Source organism: Lytechinus variegatus, chromosome 13 (genome assembly GCF_018143015.1).
Source record: "Lytechinus variegatus isolate NC3 chromosome 13, Lvar_3.0, whole genome shotgun sequence".
Taxonomy (NCBI): domain Eukaryota; kingdom Metazoa; phylum Echinodermata; class Echinoidea; order Temnopleuroida; family Toxopneustidae; genus Lytechinus; species Lytechinus variegatus.
Genome location: NC_054752.1, coordinates 3615395 through 3640918, shown reverse-complemented (window position 1 = coordinate 3640918; position 25524 = coordinate 3615395). Strand labels below are relative to the sequence as shown.

The window sequence follows — 25524 nt, the reverse complement described above, 5'->3', positions numbered from 1 at the left end:
AGGGTCGTGTGTTTGAATCCACCATGGCCTAGCGTCCTTTGGCAAGGCGTCAATCCACACTTTGCCACTCTCCACCCAGGTGTTAAATGGGTACCCGGTAGGATGCGAAAGCCTATGTAGTATGCCTAGCAATTGAGTCTTGGAACTCTTGTTGGAATGCTTCCCAGGGAGTGGAGAAGGTGCATAGATTGTATGTGGGCATGCAAGGTTCTGATGACCGGGGTAATAATATATCTGTAAAGTGCTTAGAGACATCGTTCCAATGTGTTAAGCGCTATATAAATGTGGAATATTATTATTACTGTATTATGATCCAGAAAAACAAGGACTTGCGCGTCCCACTGGCTACCCAATTAACATCCGAGTGGGAGTGGCTAAGTATTAAAAGACTGATATCTTGCAAAAGGACACTAGTGCTGCTGTGGGATGGGATTGGAACACACACCCCTCTTATTCACAAACGAGAGTATCGACCACTACACCAAAATGCTTCCACCTGAAACTTGTATCAAAACCATGTGTATAGTAATTGCCATATTGTTTTGAATACCCCCTATAATAAGGATTGGTATGCATCTATTATTCTTTCATATATTACCGGTAGTTTATTGCTAGGATATTAGTTAAATTGGTATATTTATTGGAATATTACCTTTTCATCATCAATATTACGGAATTGAGGTTTCATCTTTAGTATTTAGGTTTTTTATGATCCTGATTTATTAACTTCTTAATCCTGACATATTTTAAGGTTATAGTTTACATTACTGCTTGTGATATTGCAAAGAAAGCAATATCAGAAAATATGTTTCATGAGCTGTGAGTTTGAAATGCCCAGTTTTCCTGCCTTAATTCCCCACTCCTTTTCTACAATTATACGTGTAGTATGTTATATGAAACATTTATATCAAGCTCTTAATACAATATTTCTAAGCGTACATACTTTTACTCTGACACTACATGTAGTATGGCTACCCTGATCAGGGCCCTGTTGTACAAAGAGTTATGATTGATCTGATCAATTGTAACTATGGAAATCCATCAGTGTCATAATTTTTCTTATGAAAAATTTGCACAATGTCCTTTTTATGCAAAGAGAAGACCAGTGAATTTTCAAGAAAGAATGAATGCATGGATATACATCACAGCTAGAAAATACTTTGAAAGAACATGCATAATAGATGTTGACGTTGCTGGCCGTCCATAGTTACAATTGATCGAATCAATCGTAACTCTTTGTACAACAGGGCCCAGGTCTCAAGCATTCAAGGAATTCCTTCTTGTTTGCTACGCCTTGGTGGAGAGTGGCAAATGTAGATACATGTAAACGCCTTGCTAAAGGATGCGAGGACTGCCATGAGATTTGAAACCTGGATCTAATGGTCTAGGGTCCGCAGACTTGTCCCTGGGCCATAACTCCTTGTTTCTTATAATTGTAACTATATCTACATTACTCATATTACATACACTTACACATACAACTCCTGCAGTTTATTTCTTCCAGTACGAATAGGAATTGTTAATTGACATGTACATGTATCAGGGGATTTTTTGCTGTAATACAATGATTTTATCTAATATTTATATAAATCACAATTCATGTATAACTGCAAATGGAATGTTCATTCTTTTGATGGGTTTCAAGAATTTTTCTTTTCTGTTTTTTCAGTATCATATGAGAATATATAGACTTGCTTATCTTTTCTTTGAAAACTAAGGAGGAATTTCTTTGTCGTCATAGAACATACATGTACACCAAATTTGTGTAAAAATTCATGGAAATGAAAAAAGGACTTTTAGTTTTTGAGGAATTTTTTTCAGCTGGTGTGTGGCTTTTGTATTTGTTATTCTTCAGCTAACATATTCTGTTATCAGTTCTATGAAGAAAGTAAGAAATGCAGGTATACATATAAGTTTACAGAATGCATTAAGATTCATCTTTTTACTTTTCTTTGTCAATTATGGGAATTATTTGCGTTATTGGAAAAAGGAAGAACAAAGTTTTACAAATGGCAATATGTACTTTATAGAAATCAGTACACGTTTAGAAAGACATTTATATGATATGCTCGAGAAATAAAAACTGATGAAAGATGTGTTTGAAATCTCTCTTTGTAATAATTTCCTTGTACAGAGTATTAATCCACCACGTCATATTCCCTAGGTGTACTATGACAGAAATGACACACACCATTTAGGCTAGTCTGCTATGCAGACTCTGAATGGCTCGTGAAGTGGGATCTGCAGCTGGTTTGCAAAGCCTGAAACCAGCCTGAAAGGGCGAGCGAAGCAAGCCACTTCTGCAGCCTCAGTAGACCTAGTTCAGCTGAGGTACACACACTGCAGATGTGGGTCTACATTTGTAGACTAATTTAGGCCATTAGTATACACACGAGGTACCTTTGGAAGAGTTCCAACATGTCCGAGGCTTAGCTGAGGGCATTTGGACTGTTTCATCGCCAACGAGTGTTGGCAATTCTTCTAATAATGATAATTTGACTTATGTCGCGCTAAATCCACTCTGTAGAATGTTAACGGTGCTTTTTAGATTATAAAAGAAATTAAGAATTAAAGAGAAATGTTTTAAGGTATTGTTTGAAAGTTTCAGAGGTTAAGCATTCTTTGATGTTTTCAGGGAGGCTATTCCATAACTTGGAGGCATAAGTGAACAAATGATCTTTCCCCCAGGTTTTGGAAACTTTGGGGGTAACAAGAGAATTGGAAGAGGAGGAAGGTAAGGATCTTGATGGGGTATAACTAATGCCCCATCACAACGATGTGTGTTATATGTTTTATAAGATAGAGATGTGGATCCTTATCATTTGATACATTTTAGCCAATCACTTAAGATCCATATCACTATCTAAAGTGGTCCTAATGTACAGGTATGTTACCAACGTCACGTCCCAATGCATGAAAATTACTCTGAGGGGTCCACACTTACCCTTTTTTTCTACTGGTCTGACCAGTTCATGTCGGAAAAGTACAGACCGAGTTTTTCCACTTTTACTGGTCCTAAACTAAAATTACTGGTCCCAAATAAAACCCCTCCCCCCCAAAAAAAAAAGACAACATAGAAAAAAAAAATACACACACACACATGTAACCACTAGCATACCTACGGGGCAAACTGCCCCCCCCCCTGACGAGTCACAACCCATGCAAAGGACGTATCCCTCCCCCCCCCCCCCCCGACGAGCTTGAAGACCTTTGGAAGACTTCTTTTTTTTGCTTGTCAAATTTTTGGGCAGTTTTGCCCCCCCCCCTGTGGAAAATCCTAGGTACGCTACTGCTTGTATCATGAGAGCCACTTCTCTATTTTTGAGAGTAATTTTTTAAAGATGCCAGAACCATTTTCATAATTTACAAAAGAGGAGAAAATGTAATTTTCTCTCAAATTGTTATATCTTTTTCCTAGTCATGTCGGACCAGTATATCTGGCTATTTCTGAAAAGTAACTGGCCCGACAGCAATTTTCACTGGTCTTGAACTTTCGGACCAGTGCCAGAGAAGCATGCTAAGATATTGCTTCATATTGAGTCAACGTGCAATTTATGTTCAACTTCTCCAATTTTACCTGTCTAGTAGAAAATTTGCTATTATATATAGAAATCTTCATATTGAATACTGGAATTTGATTGGTTGACGAGTGTGGCAAGATTATGAACAGCCTACCAAATACCAATATTCCATGTAGAGTAACAATAAAAAAGTACCATTACATCTTATTCAATGGGCTCCTGGCATTTCTTGCCACTTTTTTTAACAGCACTTTTAAAGACAATTTTTCAGGAATAATATACAAATAGGGACAAGTGCGATGGTGCGAGATTTCGCATGAGGTGAAAGATGCTCTATTCAACCCGGCTAACGCCTCGTTGAATAGAGCATCTTTCTTTCACCATGGACCTATTACAGGTCCATGCTTTCACCGAATGCGAAATCTAGCACCATTGCACGAATAAGAAGAATCGCTATTTGTGTTGTACAATGCCTCGGAATACAGCAAAAATATGAAAAAAGGTTTTCCCTGCAGTAATCTACGAAAAGGGAGAAAAATTGAGAGCGAAAAGCTAAATCCCACAATCGCACATGACCTTGAGCAGCATTACGCATTTAGCCAGCATGCTTATACGCGTATTGCACCTTCATTTTACGGAGCGCAATTAATTAAAAAGCCGTGCAACAGTACATTTTGGATGGTATGTCTTGTACTTGTGCAACAGTACGAATGTTTGACATTCAGCCTCCCATTTGCTTGCGTACAAAAAGCCAAGTAGGCGTTGTACAATATATACCAACATCGGTAGTGTTGGGTCAAACGGCTCAGGTATTTGCTTCCAACATAAAAATCACCAACTCAAAGGCAAAAGTTCATGAATTATATTTATTAAAGTAACTCACGTTATGAAAATAAAGCATGAATATTCAATATACATTGTCATTTTTTGCATACACATATATTTAATCAATTAAATATTTTCTTATATTTTTAGATAAACTAAATCATTAATATAATTTTGGGGGTTATCTTTGTGTCTAGTTCATATGTCAAAATTTAAATCAAAATATAACAGGAACATTGATCAATCAATCAAGGTTGATTGATTATAATAAACATTAACTTTAAAATAATGAATAGGATAAACATAACAACTGAAGAAAAATTCAACTGAATGCCTAGCTGTGCTTATTTGCTTATCTTGAATGATGAGAGCAGGGGGGTGTTTCACTAAGATTTAAGTATGACTTAGATTCGCGCTGAAACACTGACGCGTACAAAATATGCAACGCGCAATCTTATTCATCAAAGCACAGTAGATCCCTCTTTGCGTGATCTGATCAATGCGGTCATGCCTGTAATACCGCACGCAAATAGACATTCAAGTGCCACTTTAGCAACTCAGATTACACTCCTTGTTTCATGGAGCAGATTAGCCATCAATCACAAATTTGCAATTAATTGCACGGCATGTGCTTGATTTCGGGAATGAAAATAGAAGTGCGATTGTTCGCAAGTTTCTTGCAATGCTCCATAAGTATTACTTAAAGCTCAATGAATGTAGTTGCAGTAAAACACTAATTTCGTGAGAAAGTCTGTAAAACCAAGGTTAAGTATGACTATATCATCGTGGATCTAGATCTGGTACAGTTACATAAACTTAACTTTATGAAATCATAAAATCTAAGCTGAAATACGATCACACTGAAGATCGCCAACACAGATAGTCACACGTGGGACAGTGTATTATTATTGCTGGAATAAAGACCCGACGGAAGTGACCGAATTCGCGCTTATTTTGCTTATTTCTCAGCAATTACACAATTTCTTCCAGAATCCTTTGGCACATATTTTTTATTCATACAAACAGACACTGTGACGTTGGTGGTCATTATATTAGATTCTGTAAAAAGTCATTTTGAGATCGTTACCAGAACTGGAATTTATCTTTAAATCTTTGTGAAACACCCCCAGGTATCCCAAGACAGTAAGAATAAATAAAATGAACACAATAACAACCAGATAAAAAGAACCCCATAACTGCTTAAGAAACATGTGATATGAAAAAGTTCATAATTAGCTTTGGTCTTCTGTGAAGATTAATATTTTTTATTGTGCAGTTTTTGGATTGTGCTGTAAGTGATTGTCAAATTATTTGGTTTTGATAGCTATCAATATAACAGGCAAATTATTGGGTCCATAGCAGAACGAGTTGCAATCAAAGGACAAGTCCACCCCAACAAAAACTTGATTTGAAAAAAAAGAGAAAAATTCAACAAGCAGAACACTGAAAATTTCATCAAAATCGGATGTAGAATAAAAAAGTTATGGCATTTTTTAAGTTTCGCTTATTTTCAACAAAATAGTTATATGAACGAGCCAGTTACATCCAAATGAGAGAGTTGATGACATCACTCACTCACTTTTTCTTTTGTATTTTATTATATGAAATATTTTGATTTTCTCATCATTGTCATGTGAAATGAAGTTTCATTCCTCCCTGAACACGTGGAATTCCATTATTTTAACATTTTGTGCTTCAGGCAAGGAGGTCCTAATCGTCAAATTTGTAAAAATTGAAATATTGTATAATTCAAACAATAAAAAACAAAAGAAATAGTGAGTGAGTGACATCATCGACTCTCTCATTTGGATGTAACTGGCTCGTTCATATAACTATTTTGTTGAAAATAAGCGAAACTTTGAAATGTCATAACTTTCTTATTTTACATCCGATTTTGATGAAATTTTCAGCATTATGCTTGTCTGATTTTTCTCTATTGATTCAAATCAACATTTTTCTGAGGTGGACTTGACCTTTAAACGCAACTCTCTCAGCAACAAACCCGTAATATTATACTGTTCCAATATTAAACACACAAAATACATCGGCCCATATTCTGACTTCAAGTTTGGACTATAGTTGTGGTTTGACTATCACTAGCCAACTATGACACTAATCATTAATAGGACAGGTTCAATATGGTTTAACTATGGCTAGCCAACTATGACACTAATCATTAACAGTACAGGTTCAATATGGTTTAACTATGGATAGCCAACTATGACACTAATCATTAACAGTACAGGTTCAATAAGGTTTAACTATGGCTAGCCAAATATGACATTAATCATTAACAGTACAGATTCAATTTGGTTTAACAATAGAAAGCCAAGTACAACACTAATCATTAACAGTACAGGTTCAATTTGGTTTAACTATGGCTAGCCAACTATGACACTAATCATTAATAGGACAGGTTCAATATGGTTTAAGTATGGCTAGCCAACTATTACACTAATCATTAATAGTACAGGTTCAATATGGTTTAACTATGGCGAGCCTACTATGACACTAATCATTAATAGGACATGTTCAATAAGGTTTAACTATGGCTAGCCAACTATGACACTAATCATTAACAGTACAGGTTCAATTTGGTGTAACTACCGGTATAGAAAGCCAAGTACACCACTAATCAGGTTCAATGTGGTTTAACTATGGCTAGCCAACTATGACACTAATCATTAACAGGACAGGTTCAATTTGGTTTAACTATGGAAAGCCAACTATGACACAAATCGTTAACAGTACAGGTTCAATTTATCAGTTCATTCATGATACTCTAATTGAAAAATGTCTGGAAATTACAACTGGAATAATTTTCTTCTCCATCAAATCATGTGGAAAGCGCAAAGCAAACATAAGAAACATACAATGTACAGTAAGGAAAAATGTTGGCTTGTCATAATTTTAGCAAAGAGTTACATGAAGTTTTGATGAAAGCATTGCGGCAAGAAAACTTTCACATTATACATAATCAATCAATGAGTGATATCTATGGAAATCCATCAATGTCATAATTCTTCAAATAGATAGGAAATCACTCTTTTACAAGTCAGGCTTGTACTGTAATTTCCCAGTCACATTTTATTGTATACCTAATCATAACTACTTTGTATTATATGAAATTAATGAATTAACCGAGTTGAAAAAAGAGAAAAATTGTACACTGTCCCTTTGGAGGTATAGAGAAGCCAAGACAATGCATTTATGATGCACATCATATAACACTTTAAATGGACACACATATCATTCGTCTTCTTATTTTGCTGGAGTTTCTAGATATTTTTCATGATTTAATGATCAACATCTTCATATAATAACAGAGAATGAATGAATACATTTTAAATGTGACAATCGAAAGAGAAATGATTCTGGCAAAGACTGATGATTATATTATACTTGTACATAGAGCATGTCATACTGATAGTGTTGGTGTGCTAGCTTTCCATAGTTGTGACTGATGTTATCGATTCAAACTCTTTGCACAATGGACTATTTATGATCAATCATTTGATCTTTACGAGGCATTCATCAGGGTTCCCAGCTTTTCAAGAAAACAAAATAGACCAGTTCGTAGTTACTTCATGGACAATTTTGGTCAAATGACCATTCAATTCTTTCATTATGATAGGCAGATTTCAAAGCAAGATATTACGTAAGCTTGCCTTACATAGCAGGATGAAGAAATTGAATAGACCAGGTGACTAGAATAGCACACCAATGAACACGTTATGAAGGTATTTCTTGCATTCCTTCTTTGAACGCATATCATAACATGTTGCGCGATGTACTTGGCAAACTGTGAAATACCAGTCGTTCGTGGACGCACTGTTGTTTTTGTGGATGTAAATGAATACCACTATTCAAAAGAATATATGAATAATCAAGACATCAGAGTTGGTGCTTATCTCATTAGATTTTAAAGCACCATGTCACTTTAGTACAAATGACCTTCTTCTGATCATGCGTAGACTCATTTGATCATGCGCAGAAAGGAACTACCAACTGGCTTATTCCTTGATTTCTTCCTGATGAAGTTTAAAAATTCCCTGATAATCATTTATACCCATTCCCATCTTTGCATGTTTACCAACTTGTTGCAGTGAATTGCATGAAAAAAAAACACTAAAAGACCGCCATAACCAGTCATTTTCAATGGATGTTGTTTTGATATGCAACAAAATATAATTTGGTTCTAACTGACCGTGTTTTCGACTTTTGGGCCAATCAAAATTCCCTGATTTTTCCCTCATTTGAGGCATTTCCCTGATCTTAGGTATTTTTTAATCAAATTTCCTGACTGGAAAAAAGTAAAATGATTTTCCCTGATGGGCTGGGAACCCTGTTCATTTAGATTCAGTTTTACTGATTAACATATATCCAACAAAATATATATAATAATGCATATGAATAAATTTCAACAATAATATACTTCATATAGCTTTACATTCTAATAGTGCAGCATTATATTGTGCTGTTGGTTTATCAGACCTTGTAAAATCCTTTGGTATTATTGAAGGCAAAAATAGACAAGTTGCATTGGTCCAATTATCGGTTTAAAGCACAAACTGTTACATAACAATGAAATAAATGACACAGCTGCAAGAATATAAGTACTTTGGGGATCACTTGCTCTGCATACAAAATAAATCACACATCTATTGATACATGATCATCATCAAAAAAATAAAAATATATAGTAATTATAATATGGTCCATTTATACTGTGCGTATCAAAAAAAACGGGACAGATTTGAAAAGTCTATAAAATTTTTGTTTCAAATTATGATGTCTATATTTTGGTGTTAATAGGTGCTCTAAGGTCTTATCTTTCAAATGCTATTAAAACAAATTTGTTTCGTTCATGCTTGAGCGAACACGGAATGTTTTTGTCAGGGGTTACAAAGGAGGCTTGCGCCAAAATGGCATAAAATTATAAATATGATGATCGGACTTCTTGCTCATTAGCAAACTTCCTCTTATCCTTTTCATTATCTTTGCCATAATTTTCAAATCATGGGGTCAAAATTCATTTTCAGATCTATTTATTTACTTAAATTGTTCTGTTGTTGTTTCTTTTTAATATGCTCTCTGTTAGCTTTGAATATTCCTTCTTCAAGCTAAAACAATTTTCAACCGAAGTATGGGAGAGCGTGGATTTTTTTTTCAAATCCTTTCATTGTGTGCTACAAAGGTAATGGTCCCTTTTGAACAGTGCCACACAGATGGGCGGGGGCTCGGGATGCCCCCCCCCCCTCGATTAAAAAAATGAAGACAAAGAAAAAAGTGGACAGGAAATAAAAGGAAAGATAGAAAGTAAAATATGATATGATTTACTGAATATTATGTCAAAATCTATCACAAAGTTTGATATTATGATAAAAAAGTAGGATTTTTTGCATGCTCACTTTGCTCCCTCACAACTTTTTAATACATTTTACCCGATCTGCCATATCTAGCTCCTTCAAAATTGACGCAATACACCATTGTCATTGAAAGACTTGAATCCCTTCCTGTGTTTCCTGTCAAGCAATTTAACATGATCAAAGAATCAATGACCCCTTGAAAAATAGATTCATGTCTTTTAAAGGTACATAACATGTTTTTTTTCATATGATAAAAGGATTTGAATAATCACAAGTTTTTCCAATTAATAGTGCTAATCTTCTTGCTTGGGTTGACAAAAAATATTTTTTCTCAGTTATTTATGAAGGGAAATTAAAAGGTAAGAGAAGTTTAAATAAAAAAAAAACAATATAATTCAAGTAAATAAATAAATTTGTAGATAAAATTTGACAGCATAATTCGAAAATTGTGGCACAAATAATGAAAAGGGCCAGAAGAACTCTCCTGATTAGCAAGAAGTCAGATCAACATATTACCTAAATTCTGCAATTCTTGCGCAAGCCTCTCATTCAACCCCCAACAAAAACGTCCTGTGTTCGCTCAAGCATGAACAAAATTTATTTTTTTAAATTGCATTTCAAAGATAAGACCTTAGAGCACCTATTAGCACCAAAATATAGACATCATAATTTCAAACAAAAATTTTATAGACTTTTCAAATCTGTCCCGTTTTTTTTGATACGCTACGTCTGACTGTATAGCGCAGCTACTATAATTGCGTCTATAACCTCCTGTGCTTGGTATATCATATTATTATCCCGGCTGTAGCTGAGCTGCCATACAGGCGCTAAAAGCATTCAAGGAATAAATCCTACTGGGTACCCATTTACCTCACCTGGGTCGAGAGCAGCGCAATGTGGGTAGATTTCTTGCTGAAGGAAAACACGCCATGGCTGGGATTCGAACCCACGTCCCTCTGATTGAAAGACGAGTCGTAACCACTAGACCACGACATCCCCCATATATACATATATACGTACAGATGCTGCATGAAATTAAGAATGTGTTGAGAATACACAATAGTTATTGAGGTCTCGGTGTTGTGCGATGTAGTTTGTGCAGGTGGTCAATTTGACCAAAAGTTGTAATACATTGTATGGTCCAATGATGATGTTAGGTCACATGGTACCATTTGGACCTTGTCAAATACTTTGCTGTTAAATGGTGCCAGAGAAGTTGAATTTGAACAGTCCAATGGTTAGAATAAGAAGACATTGTAAGTACTGTTCCATACTACACACAAAATATACAGATTAACCTGCAAAAAAACTTCTTACAATATCTAATAAGCAAAATTATAATCTTCAGTTTATCTCTTCAGAATAATAAGGGAAGATGTGCTATTAAAAGAAAAAACTAACTGTACATGCCCTAAGAGACCTGGGGAGCGTTTCATGAAAGGACTTGTCGGAGTCCTGTTTATCCGACAGTTACTATAGTAACAGTGCTTCTCATCCAATCAGAATCCAGGAAAGTTGTCAGATCTGACAACTTGTCGGACGAAAATATTGATGAAAAGCCTCCCAGGGCCCCGTCTTGCAAAGAGTTACGATTGATCCAATCAATATTATCTATATGGAAATCCATCAACGTCATAATTTTTTTCTACAGGATATTTGCACAATGTACTTTTTGAACAAAAAGAAGCATAAGAAAAGAGTGAATGTATGAATATACATATCTAGAAATTATTTTGAATGAACATGCATTTTAGAGACGGGGGCCCCAGGGACCATTTAAAAAAAGCTGCTTTCCCAATCACATTTATGCACGACTGGTGATCCTTTCTTGTGTTAAAAGATATATCCCCATTTAGATGACTTAGACTCTAAGAACATGTTCAAGTCGTGTGTTCAGTCATGCGTAACTTTTAGAACCGCTTTTAATAAGAAACCACCCATATTTTTTTAGGGTCTATCTACAAGGTAATTCCATAAAATAGTATTTGATATCAAGCAGGTCAGAAAACAAAAAATCTAGCGCCTCACAAATTTGCCAATTTGATGAGAACAATACATTATGAAAACACTAAGCATTATCTATATCTATGGTAATTGTTGGATGAAACAGGACTTGTCAGATAAAATGTCTTGATAGATCCTTTCATGAAACGCTCCTCAATAAGAGTATCTTCTAAGAAATAATTTGATACAATTTTTGTGTGGTATACGGTTATGCTTGGATAATCAGGAGGTATTATGTGCTGTGATGTAAATTTTGACTTGAGCCAAATTAAGGCCTGAATACGATGGATGAATTGAATCCAGATGTCCATGAATCCTCACATAAGTTGCAGTAAACATCATTGTAAACTCACATACATTGAATTGAAAAGTTGTTTTTTGACGGCTTTTACTGCAACTCTTGGAGGAAAATATTTTCATGAACATTTGGATTCATTTATTGTAGCCAAGCCTTACCTTGACACTAACAAAATTTACATCATAACAAAGACTACCTCCTCATTATCCGAGCCTAAAACTATAATACATTCATGTATAATGTCAACCTATCAGGGAGATAACAATCTTTCAGGATATGTATATATACTTTGTGTTTGTGACATATTTCTTAATTAAGTTGTTTTTTATCACCCATTATGCGATAGGAATGTAAGAAAAACTGCCTACAGACATTCTCAATAAAATGCACTTTTTTTAAAGTAAATCATGATTCATGAATCATAATTTATGAAGAAAACCATAGTGCCATAGTTTGGTTGAAAGAAAAACATAACATTTATGGCCAAGAGGGTAATGATCAAAATTCTTCTATGAGGATTCAATAATCACCATGATAATAAAGAATTTTTTATTCCAAGTTGAAATAAGCAAAAATATTCTCAGATGTCTTTGGTATAGCACATTATTGGTTTTCTCACATCAAATTCATCATTAGAATTGCAAAAAAATTCAAGAATGATTAAAAACATGAAGAACAAAAAAATTGTACAAACAGGCCTAATCTCCACCATTTTCTAATTATGATCCCTTATTGCCAAAATCAGGCAATATCATTCACACCTTCAAATAGAATTATCCTTTAAAAATCAATTTCAAATATACATGGAAGAGGTCTAAAGATATAGATGAAAATCGTTTGAGAAAAAAATCAAGATACAATAAGCCAAAAAATAGGCAACATTGCAAACTTGATCATTAAAACAGCAAAACAAATGTTTATTCTTATTTCCCTACAGTCAATGGACAGAATTCAATACATGTATAATTTCTTCTCATGAAAGCCACTATCATTCATTAATGTTGTGTAAAATATATCTATTACAATAAAACCTGAAATATACAATATAACATAAAAAAGTGCACTTTCATTTCTTAAAGAAAATTTGTTATTTAACAGCTGGTCCAAGGCTTCTCGGATAAGGCAACATGTAGTATACAAATATTTTCTAAAAACAATGTATCACAAAGTTCTATTTCCTTTATTACACAAAGCAGAGCCAAAAATGTAGCAAGGACATTCAATCTGTCCCCAACAACGGATCAGTACCCACCTATTGTTCTTGCATTTGTGCGTACGGTCCTGGAGATTAGTATAAATAGAGTACGATATCAGATAATTTTCGTCACTTGATAAAGAGTTGCAGCGGCACTCGAAAGCTCGTGAACTTGTAAGCTAGTGAACACTTTTTACGAGTGATCACAAATTTCCTTGTTGACCATAGTAGATTGCGAGACAAATGAATACCCTCTAGCGATTAACAAGAGAATTGTTAGCATAATCAGATACATGTTTTCTTGCAATCAAGAAAGTTGTTTTTTCAGCACAATTTCAATAGACCTGCTATGATTGCAAAGAATCAATCGCAATATCATTTCAAAATAAATACAATATTGAAACAAATGATAAAGCAATATCATTTTCACCTGAATGTGCTATATCTGTGCGTTTCATTTTACAAATAAAAATAGCAATATTTTTGGTGTCATCAAAACACTCCTTTACAAGTCGCATCTACGGTGCAACAGGAAAAAAAATTTGGAAACCCCTGCCCTAATTGCAACCTCAAACAATATATATTTTACCATGATCAAAGATCACTACACTTAAAATTTAAAAAAAGCAGGTTTAGAAATTTAATCAAATGATTAGAGAAAATGAATTTGAATACAAGGGTTATCAAAACATTGCAGCAATAAAGCACACCTCCGACTCAGCCCAATTAGATACCGGGTATTCATATTTTACAATGGCCTCTGAAATATGGGTTAATATGACTTATCACTGGAATGAGAATGGGTAGTTCACAGTGACCCTTTATTGACCATTAGAATTTAATGTCACGTGGTACATAGTTTCGTCTCAAACTGAGAAGTAACAACAGACATCATCCTGGTAGGTATTTTCAAAGCTGAGACATGATGGAAAAGGCAATATATATCTCCATTGAGTTATTCATTTCATAAGTTGAATATTTTCATTATTTTTCTTCAATGCTTGTATAAGGTCACCGACCTCTTGATCCCAGAGTTAAAAAACTAGAGGTCACCAATAATCAAATCACCGAATTCATATTTTGATTCATTGTTCTGATCCAGTATTTTTCTCAACTGACCTCTTGACCCACGAGGTCAACAACTATCAAACCATGAGGTTATTGTGTATCATTGTTTATTTTATCTTTTTCCTCCACTGCCCATAGAGACCACTGACATTTTGACACCAGAGGTCACCGAGATCGACTCATCAAATTCATATTTTGATTCAACAAAATTATTCTTGATTTTTCATCCATCGCTCCAAAGGTCATCGACCTCTTGACCCTAGGGGGTCACCAACATTCCACTTACAAAATTCATATAGATTTATTTTTCTCCACTGTTCATAAAGGCCATGAACCCCCTTCACTTTAAAAAAATTGTGTTTTAATCATTGTATTGTTTTATTATTTTTCTCCATTGTCCATAAAGGTCATCGACCTCTTGACCCCAGAGGTCAAAGAGCACCTGCCAGCCTACCTTCTGGGTGCTCAATAGGTAGGTGTTCTGAGGCTGCTGTGAGTGGGCGTACAGTCCCATGACCAACGACTGAGCAAAACGTGCCGCAATACAGTAATACAGGGCTTCCCATTCGTCGCCAGAAAGGGCGTGCTTCGACAGGTAGCCAGCGAGCATGATTCCCCCACTCTCCATGGGGTCGCGCTCAAGGTTGGTGCACTGCATCACGTACATGATCGCGATGGCGATGTCGTAGACGATGGATGAGTACATCGTGTCGTCAAAGTCCAGAATTCCGGCGACGTCTTTCTCATCCCCAGAGCCAGCACCGTTACAAAGAGACGAAGATGACTGTTCTCTAACGAGGATATTGTAGTCATTAAAATCACCATGAATGAATCCTATAAAAATGACAGTCCAGAAAAAGAAAACATTATCCATTTATCTAGATTTATATTGACATAAAAACGTTGCAATACATGTATTAGGCATAAGTAATGACAGTAAACTTTATATTTTGTACATTGTCTGTCTTGTGTTTCGCTGATCTAAGGAGTTTGATCACATTTTAAGATGTCATTTTCGACCTGAAATTGAATTGAAGTGAACTGAATCGATATGTAAAAAGCTCACAAATTAATAGTTTTACTCCAAATGAGCCACAACTTGAGATGTGGTTTATGTAAAAGAAAAATAAATTTTGCTCTGATATCTGTCAACTTATCCACAAGAACACATTCCTATCTTACATCGCTCGCCATAAACTGTTTGAAGACACACAGATTTGTACAATCTAGTAATCATTGGAACAGTCTCTCCTAGTACAATGCAGTGATATGTTGTAGCAACACTGTATTTGCAGTGTGGTGACTGTAACCGTTTCCAGTGTTGATGAATTACATTTACAAGACTCAGTTTTTCACATTTTCACCAGAGTTCACACTGTATATGATTTTTTTTTTTTATTGGGGGGGAGGGTGTCAGGGTTGACATGCACTTTCATGGATTTCCAAAACTTACTAAAAAAGGGCTTCATATGAATGCAAGTACCTTTTGTCAATTTTTCTTCTCTCTTCGTGACCTTTTCTTGAAAAGAATCCAGTACTTCTCGAATCAATTTTCTCTGGGAGTCATCTTTGAGCACATGCAATAGGTTTCCAACCCTGGAGACATTACCTAGACACCAGGCATACTCGTGAGCCCTCTTTATAAATATGGATTTATCACCGGAGTAATTCTGAAAATCAAAGATAACTGAAAGTTTAAAGTAAACAATGATTTCACAAGAAAATCTATAAACTATTTAATAAAAAAAGTTATTTTATCACACGGTGAATCTAGTTCAGGGGAGCATTTCATGAAGAGTTATACATGTACATCTGTTGTAATTTGCCATTATGGCAACTACCATGGCAACAGGGCTCAGCAGCCAATCAGAATCAAGGTTGCCATGGTAACTGCCATAATGGCAAAGTTACAACAGTTCTAACTCTTTATGAAACAGGCCCCTGGACAGTTACATAAACTGAACTTTGTGAAATCATGAATTATTTATTAAGCTGAAAAACAATCACAATGTAGAATTGTAGATCACAAACAAAGATACATGTATGCACATGTGGGACACTGTATTATTAATTCTTGGAAAAATACCAGACATTCTGCTCGATTCCCACGCTTATTTTACTCATTTATCAGCAATGATGCAGTTTCTTCCAGAATCCTTTGCTATAAAGGCCTATATTTATGTATACAAACATTTTGTTGGATTCTGTATGAAATCATTTTCGTTACGCAACTGGCATTTATCTGAAATCAAAAACATATTCAGACTGAAAATAAACCAATGAAAGAACACCATTACAAATTGGGTTTTGGTGCTGCTTTTCTTTTTTTTTACATAAATTTCTATCGGGGGGGGGGGGGGGGGGCATTGAAGTACGCCTAACAAAAGATTTATGCACTGGCATACACATGTCACAATGCAAATTACTTATTGCATAATATTTTATTTGTTTTGGTTTATATAGTTCGTATGTAAAGTTGTAAATGCAATCAAATTATCAGTTGGATTTTAATTTAAAGTGAGAAAAATGGAGCTGAACAGGAAAAAAGATTGACTGTCTACATGTATCTCTGGGATCCTTGAATCTGGGTCACTAAGGGCACTCCAGTGGTCGAGTGGTTATGACTCTGGTCTAGTAATCCAGAGGTTGTGGGTTCAAATCCTGCCTAACAAAACGATTACCTTATTTCTTGTCTGTAACACCAAACAAATTAATTATTCCATTTGAAGGTTGACTGTATATTGTGGAATTGCCAGGAATAATCAAATTATATAACCTAGCACAAGCAGTTGGGTAATATCTCACACAATCTATATAAATTCGGACCTGCATGGGTACATGTAGGCCTATCATTTCATTCAAGACTTGTTATAATAACAAATTCTATACCAATTAAGTTATTTACTATCAGCCAATGAAATAGTAGCTTTCAACTGTTGTTGCACATAATTATGTTATCATAACATGTGTCATGAAATGAGCCCTGAACATTTTTTTTATTTGAATTTTTAGAAGATGCTTTTGAAATCCAATATGGGTAACTCATCCATATTGATTTCTGATAGTTATATAGGGTAGCACATAAGTTATGTGTCATAACACCAATTCAGTGGCCTTCCATGAGGCCTGTGTGGTACTAACAATAAATATATTTTCTTTATTAAGTCTGTCTCCCACTACACTGTTAGAAAATTTATCCTTAAAATAAAAGAAGTTCCTGCAGCACAGTCTCGAGAACACCTGTACAATCTTACCAGATTGTGTAATCTTACAGGAATTTGGTGTATGGAATCTTCCAAATTTCCTTGAATAAAACACCCTTTTCCCCTTTTTTTAATCAGACCTGTTCTGTTAAATTGCAGAAAAATTCCTGTTTTATGAATTTACAGAATGATTCTGTTATTGGTTTCTGCAAAATCTTCTTTTTTCTGTAAAATCAGTTTTTTTAACAGTGTATGCTTTGAAGAGTAATAATCCCAACTGATTTTATGTCTATGTGACTAAACTCTACAATGTTAGGGTCCAATGGTCATGTTTACTCCATTTTATTATAACGTTTCCTACAAACAGCAGCTTCAACAGGGCATTGAATGTATTATGCAAGCCTACATGTGCACTGCTCTCAACATGGGTAGCAAGTTTGGATTCCCGGGAAATACATGTACTTTTCTAAAGTTCACAATGAGTTCATTATCATTATCTATAAAAAAAAAATATAAAATAAAATAACAAGTGGAATGCCTCTGGCGATCTCACCTGCATCACGCGATTCAATATAGCAGCAGTCTGACTTTGAAAACTACTATAACTCGCACAAGATGTTCATTGATACTTGGTTACTCTTATGTCAACGTTTTATGAACTAGACCAATACACTTACAGAGATATGATGGTAATTCAACATTATACCCCCAACATGGCCAAAGTTCATTGATCTTACATGACCTTTGACGTTGATCATGTGACCTGAAACTCACAGCAGATGTTCAGTGATACTTGATTACTCTTAAGTCCAAGTTTCATGAATCAGATCCATAAACTTTCATAGTTATGATGGTAATTCAACAGATACCCCCATTCGGCCAAAGTTCATTGACCTTTGACCTTGGTCATGTGACCTGAAATGCGCACAGGATGTTCAGTGATACTTGATTACTTGTATTTACAAGTTTAATGAACTAGACCAATATACTTTCAAAGTTATGATGGTAATTCAACAAATACCCCCAATTCGGCCAAAGTTCATTGACCCTAAATGAACTTTGACCTTGGTCATGTGACGTGAAACTCATGCAGGATGTTCAGTGATACTTGATTAACCTTATGTCCAAGTTTCATGAACTAGGTCCATATATTAGTAAGTTATGATGACATTTCAAAAACTTAACCTTAGGTTTTAAGATTTTGATGTTGATTTCCCCAACATGGTCTAAGTTCATCAACCCTAAATGACCTTTGACCTTGGTCATGTGACATGAAACTCAGGCAGGATGTTCAGAAATACTTGATTAACCTTATGGCCAAGTTTCATGAACTAGGTCCATATACTTTTTAAGTTATGCTGTCATTTCAAAAACTTAACCTTCGGTTAAGATTTGGTGTTGACGCCGCTGTCGTCGGAAAAGCGGCGCCTACAGTCTCACACTGCTATGCAGGTGAAACAAAAACTTAGAAAATAAGACCTACACCAGTACACCTGTACGTAAATCTAACAGTTAGAACCTACGATCTCAAACCTAAAATCTATAATCTAGTACAGTGGCGGACAGCGACCCAGAGAAGACAATGATTAGAGGGGCACTGTATTGTTTGTGAACGATACTGTGCCCCTCCAATGCTTTGTCTTCTCCGGGTCACGGTTGGCCACTGACCTAGCACAAACCTAAACTTTAATATTAACAAAATCTAGAACACCAAATCCAAAACTCAAAACCTTACATATAAAACCTGTATAATCAAAACCTCAAATAGGCAACCTTGAAACTTAAACCTGCAGGTTTAAACCTAACACCTAAACCTTATTTAAACTTAAAAGTTTAGATCTAGAACCAAATCTGAAACCAAGTAGAACTCATGAACGGCGCCACATCTTACTTGTAGTGCAGTCGATAGTTGCCCTAGTAGCTGTCCAGCTTCGTAGCACATTTTAGCCGTTAGCAGCGGGGCACCCCCGATGAACTGGCCTGGTATGTAGGTCATGATACGGGTTAAAAACTCACCCTGGAGGATTTCCTCTGTGTCTGAAAGGAAAAGTATGATTGTGTAATCAACTTAGGCCGTGTTTATGCTTCCACTTTTCAGGCCAGAGTCAGCGTTTCCAAACGTGATTAGTCCAAAACACGGTTGCGTCCATGCTTACTTTCATTTAAACGCTGTTTCAAAACGCCAATCGTAAACTCACAAAAAGGTGCGTTTGTAAACGTCGTTTGGCCAGAATCAGGCTTTCTGGGGAAGTATAAACAGAACCACGATCGTAAACGTGTTTAAATGATGTCATTTGGTACATGCTTCCGGTGAGATGAAAATCCGCGGGGAAAACAATCGCATTGCTCCATGTTATCTCCATGTAATAACAACACTCAAAAAAAAAACTTTCGAAAAAAGGCGCGCCCAATTTGACCTCGCTTTCCTGCGAAGCCAGCTGGAGATTGTGATTTTGCCTCTGAAAACTAAGCATAAACAGCACTCCCAGAACCACATTTATGATCGGCGTTTTGAATCGACGTTTGAAAACTCTGATTCTGTCCTCGCAATGGAAGCATAAACACACCCTTACATGCATGTCAGGAACCTAACCAGGAAAATAATGGGGTTAAAGCCTCAACCTAACTTTAGGACTCTCAGAAGTTCAAAAATTCATCACAAGGTTTTATGTTTTAACATCCAAACCTCAAGTATATTGTAAATCCCTGTACGTAGTGTATTGAAGTCATTGTGGAAGTGAACATTATTTACATGTAAATATGTTTTTGAAATAATTTCTCAAGAAAAACAAAATCTTGTTCATTGCTCATTATTCATTATCATATTTTGGTGAAATATTTTCACAAGAAAATAACTACATGTAGATAATAATCAGAAACAGAGTTTGAAATTATATATCATACTCAAAATTTAGATTTTTCAAATCATGATTCAAGCCCCTGCAAGATTTTTTTTTATCAAGGGGTATTAGTGTGACAAAAGAAAATGTTATTACTGCAAAATGATCATCATTTCTCTTTCAAGAATATGACAAGCAATAAAAAAATATTCTGCCTCCAAAGAATTTTGACATTGACAAGCAAATAACCAAAAAAAAGGTCTATACATATAAACTTGTCAACCATAAGATACGTTTTTATTGCCATTATGATAAAACACAATAAACCTAATTTCTATTTACATGTATTTTCAATGTTGCTGCTTGACTACTTTAATACATTGCTCTGGGCTACCACATGTCTGAATGATACATGTATTGTTCAGTAAATTGGAATAACAAGTAAAGCAATCACACGCAACACTAAATTGCAGGGATACATGTACTTTCATGGAGGTCACTGTGACAAATTGACAATGAATAATGAGGCATCAGTAAGCTTTTTAAATGAACACTGATTCTTTCAATGGCTGGAATATTTTTTGTTAGGGTTTCCTCAATTTATAGGCCTATTATCTCTTATATGCAGGTATTCAAGTATGCAATCTATTAAATTGTAATTTGTGCATCAAATTGTATTCAAAAGAATCACTTCAGAGTGCCGGAAATATCGGTTACACTTCGTAATTCCGAAGGTTCGTAATTCCGAAACACGTAAATTGCCTATACCTCGATCTTCGTTAATCCGAAAACGAAAAAGGGTTCGTTAATCTGAACATTTGTGCCGTTATTCCGAAGGTTTGATAATCCGAAAACGAAATAAGGTTTGATGTTCCAAAGGTTCGTTAATCCGAAAACGAAATAAGGTTCGTTAATCCGAAAACGAAATAAGGTTCGTTAATCCGAAAACGAAATAAGGTTGCTTGTTCTGAAGGTTCGTAAGTCCAAAAACGAAATAAGGTTCGTTAATCATTTAGATTTCGGACTGACGAACCTTCGGAATTACGAAACTCATTTCGTTTTCAGATTAACGAACCTTCGGAATTACGAACCTCATTTCGTTTTCGGACGAATGAATCTTCGGAATTACGAACCTTCGGTAATAAGAACCTTTGGAAATACGAACCTTCGGAATTACAAATGTATGCGGAAATATATCTGACCAACATGACCACCAGACGGTCTATATTTGAAAAATGCAACTCACAGCGGACTTTGAATAAAAGAAAAGTAGATTTTTTGCTAGATATAGTTTGGGTCACTTTTGAAAATAAAACATGGCCAGATATTTTGTTTGGAATATACAACAGTACCTTTATGTTTGAAGGATAATTTCTCCAGCATTAAGTCCTTGCCACTTGCATTTTTGATAGGCCAGCAACATTGTATACCACTCCCTTTCACCAGCAACAGGATTTCGTTCAACTGTTCATGAAATGCAAAATCTTTCGAATCTTCGGTATTTGTGAGTTTCAGTACAAACTTCTGCAAAGGACTCCCAGGCTCGCTGTCAGGGCGACGGGCCTCAATCAGCAAATTTTGGTTGTCATAGCTCATGAATTCCTGTAAGAAAGAAAAGGGTTTTGTCATTTATTATTCACTTAATAATTTCAAAGTGGCAGTGAAGCCTGCTGATTTAAGTAGGTCCAGTTGAAACCAAATTAATATAGTTGCACATTGTATCCTCTGGCAAAAAAGAACACTAAATATATCAAGCTATTAATATAATTTTATTAGCATTATTTAGAGTATCAAAATGAGAATTCATCCTCCAAGTTCAAAGACCAATAATGCGTTTTTAGGCAGGGAATTGTGACTCAGCGTGAGATCACCAGACATTCATAGAAAATTTATGAGGATTGGCTGTTATATAGACATGAGGAAGAGATTTGGGGGAGAGCAAGAGTACTGAAAAAAGCGGGGTATCACACTTATAGGCATAAGACATAGGATATCGGTATATGAAAGAATGCAAATATATGAAAAACAGGATGTTGAACTTTCAAAGAATATTGACAAAGACAATATAACAAAGTTGGCTAATTGAAAATATCTAGAAAAAGTCAAATTGGCAATAGGGTGAGAATAGAGAAAACAAAATGTTTTTAAAAAATTGTTTTAAGAAACTCCTCTAGACAGACAATTTCAGCTGTTTACTGAATTTCCTAGCCCAACTAGCAATAAGGAAAAAATTATAATCCTTGAGTTTACTTTTAGGGGCATAATTTGCACAAAAATGGTCACTAACTTCACCTCATCCATATATATCACACTGTAGATTGATATATTAGTTCAGTGGCGGATCAGGCGGGGGGGGGCACATCCGTCCTGTGCCCCCATTTTGAGAGTCACAGCAAATATTCTAAATATTTTTAATAGGAAAATGTCCTTCATACAGGAGGACTTTTTTTGGGGGGGCTTTTCAAATCATATGTGGGACAAAATGACACTCATTTTTTTAGCGAAAATCTTTTTTTTTTGCCTGTCAAATTTTCTAGGAAACCCCCCCCCCCCTCCTCCTCCCTTTTGAAAATCCCAGATCCACCACTTGTTCACTGCAACCACCCTGCCTGTGGGAAATATAGATCTAGATCTATATGCAGTAGATCTAGATCTATATGCAGTATACAACACACATTTAACATATTTTTGTAACCAAAAATACTAATTTCCATACAGTTGCAATTTATTTTTCATAAGTAACTTGGGGACGAGTAGGAGGGACGCCGCGGTGAGCGCAGAAGCGACGGGCGGGAGCCCGCGTGGAGCCGCCGCGGGCGCAGATCTTGGTGGTAGTAGAAATTTTCTCTGAAGACAAAATTTGAACCCCCCCCCAAAAAAAAGGGGGGCCTGTTTTAATGGCATTTTAATTGTGCCTCCCAAAAGGGGGGCACGGGTCGGCTTTGCCCTTCCCCCCTGGATCCGTCAGTGAGTGTACTGTTAGCAACACCGTATGTATACAATTACAAATAATTTGTGCCTCAGGCCTCAAAAACCAAGGATTACCAAGTCAGACCCTCCCACGCCTCTGAAATAGCATTGGGAATTCAATTGAAGGTCGCCCTTTTAAATCTAAACAAAGCCAATAAGTGCCCTTTTTGAGGTAATCCAGTGCATGAAAAGGTACATTTCACTATATAGCAGGGGTTGGTGTGAGTGGTCATGATTAAAAAGACCTCGTCCCGAAAAAAAAGCTGAAGAATGTTGAAAAAGTCTTTAACAAAAAGAGCTTTTTATACAGACGAAAGCCAAAAATAAGCTGAAAATCAAAGCAAAAAAAATCTGAACTCTCACACCCCTGCTATTGAAATGTTGACAGGAGCACCCGCTTCCCTTTGTTTAAGCAGTGTCTATAGTGCCCTTCATGGTCTATGGCCTTTCTAATTGCCCCTAAAAATCATACCCAGTTAGTTGTGTGTCCAGACGATCAATTTTAGAAAGTCATTTGGTAATTTTGACAAAAAAAGTTTCATCAATTTTTAGTAGGGGAGATCGGGGTTAGTTGGAACACGGGGTAAGTTGAAACATTGAAAATTACAATGTTTCAACTTACCTCGCATTCCAACTAACCACAATCTCCCCTACAAAATGTTAGAAAATTAGGAAACAAAACAAGAGGATTACAACTTTTAACTATTTAATTCATATTTTAGTGTAATCCAATGACCCCCCCCCCCCCCCCCATTCTGAATTAAATACTGAGCCCTGCAAAGTCTCCACCTATCAAGCTTAGCTCCTATTCCAACTTTACCTTCAAGCACACAACATCCTGAAGTTTGTAGAGTCTTTTCACAAGATTAACACCTTGTTCAAATGAAAGATTGGGTTTGATTGCCCCACTACTTTTGTTATCGCCATTCTGTTCCATTCCGCCGTCGTGCCCCGGTGGTACCCCGTAACTCTCGCCGATCGATGCGCCAGAAAATACGCCGAGAGCTGGGTCCTGAGACTGAGACTGAGAGTCAAATGATAAACACTGCCCTGCAGCTGCTTTGCTGCAATGCCAATGTCAATGATGGTCCCTGGTAAAGGCTGTAGATGTGATAAGTTTTCTGGATCGTGCAAAAGGGTGAACACAACAAAGACTAACTTTACAATAGATCTTGAGGAGACGATCCAGGGATGACGAGACGGAGGGATCACTGTCCTCGGTCTCGATCTCACGATCACAAGCGCTTGTTTAATTTCACCGGTACGGTACACCTGCAGCGCGCACATCGACGTCACTGGTATCATGTCACGGTAATTACTTTCTCCAGATCCAAGCTCCTCAATCTAGCGAAACGGAAAGTACCGGTACTGCTATATAATACTGCCGGGTATACTGCCCAAATAATTCAGGGTTTTATTGATCGTCATACTAGTACAGCGGGACTATTACCAGATACATGGAAGTAAAATTTACATGATTAGGTTGTATTGTCAGGGTAATAAAAGCGCGGGGGCCACTTCCATTGACGAGTGGATCCCGGGAGTGGATACCATGCGCGACCATGGGGTCTCGAAATGCATCCTAAACACGTATTTTCCATGAAAATGCACCCCTACAAATAAAGGTGTGTGAAACCCTACCCTTAACAAGTATTGGAAGGAAAAGGAAATACTCATAGCAAGTATTCCCTGAATTGACCCCCTAAACAAGTACAACAATGTTTTTTATTGTCGTACTGTCGTCGGTTTACCTGATTGGGTTTCCCAGAAGGAAAAAAGAGTTCCACTGGACCAATTAGACCAGTATAATTTTAACTCATATCAATTTGTTTGCGCTCCTTTTTTGCAGTGCGTAGCGTGTTAAATTATTTCCCTATGGAGAATAATAGAAAATACGCCGTTTTTGAGGGATTTGTTAAGATATCTCCCAAACGCGTCAACAAGGTGATCTATCAAAACAGAATAGAATAGAGCAGATTCTCACCTTGAACATGATATGATTTTCATTTAATTTTAGTCAAATTAAGTTCTGTCACTTTTGAGGTTTTTGGAACCTTTCTTGATGATTTTGGAAATCCATTTGTACATGAGCCAATGGGCAAGTGCGGGAAACGAAACGTTTGGTGCGACTTCACATTGTTGTAAAAAAATATATACGTCACAATAGACCCTATAAAAAAAAGACATTTTGCAGAAAATGCTGTAGATTGCGAATACCTAAGAATTATTTT

General features: G+C 36.0%; 1 protein-coding gene and 1 long non-coding RNA gene across 2 annotated transcripts; one reads left to right on the top strand and one right to left on the bottom strand.

The window, feature by feature from the left end:
* The first annotated feature begins 6321 nt into the window (after positions 1-6321).
* LOC121426304 lies at positions 6322-7122 on the top strand. The gene is made up of 2 exons (XR_005971591.1): positions 6322-6933; positions 7043-7122. It is a non-coding gene; the product is annotated as an uncharacterized LOC121426304 (long non-coding RNA).
* A 6711-nt stretch (positions 7123-13833) lies between these two features.
* LOC121426562 (hydroxylysine kinase-like) lies at positions 13834-24520 on the bottom strand. The gene is made up of 5 exons (XM_041622911.1): positions 24114-24520; positions 21676-21925; positions 19375-19520; positions 15764-15950; positions 13834-15114 (listed from the first exon to the last, which is right to left on the bottom strand). The coding sequence occupies exons 1-5, from the start codon at positions 24228-24230 to the stop codon at positions 14642-14644; spliced, it is 1173 nt and encodes a 390-aa protein (XP_041478845.1). The 5' UTR covers positions 24231-24520; the 3' UTR covers positions 13834-14641.
* Positions 24521-25524: the final 1004 nt, after the last annotated feature.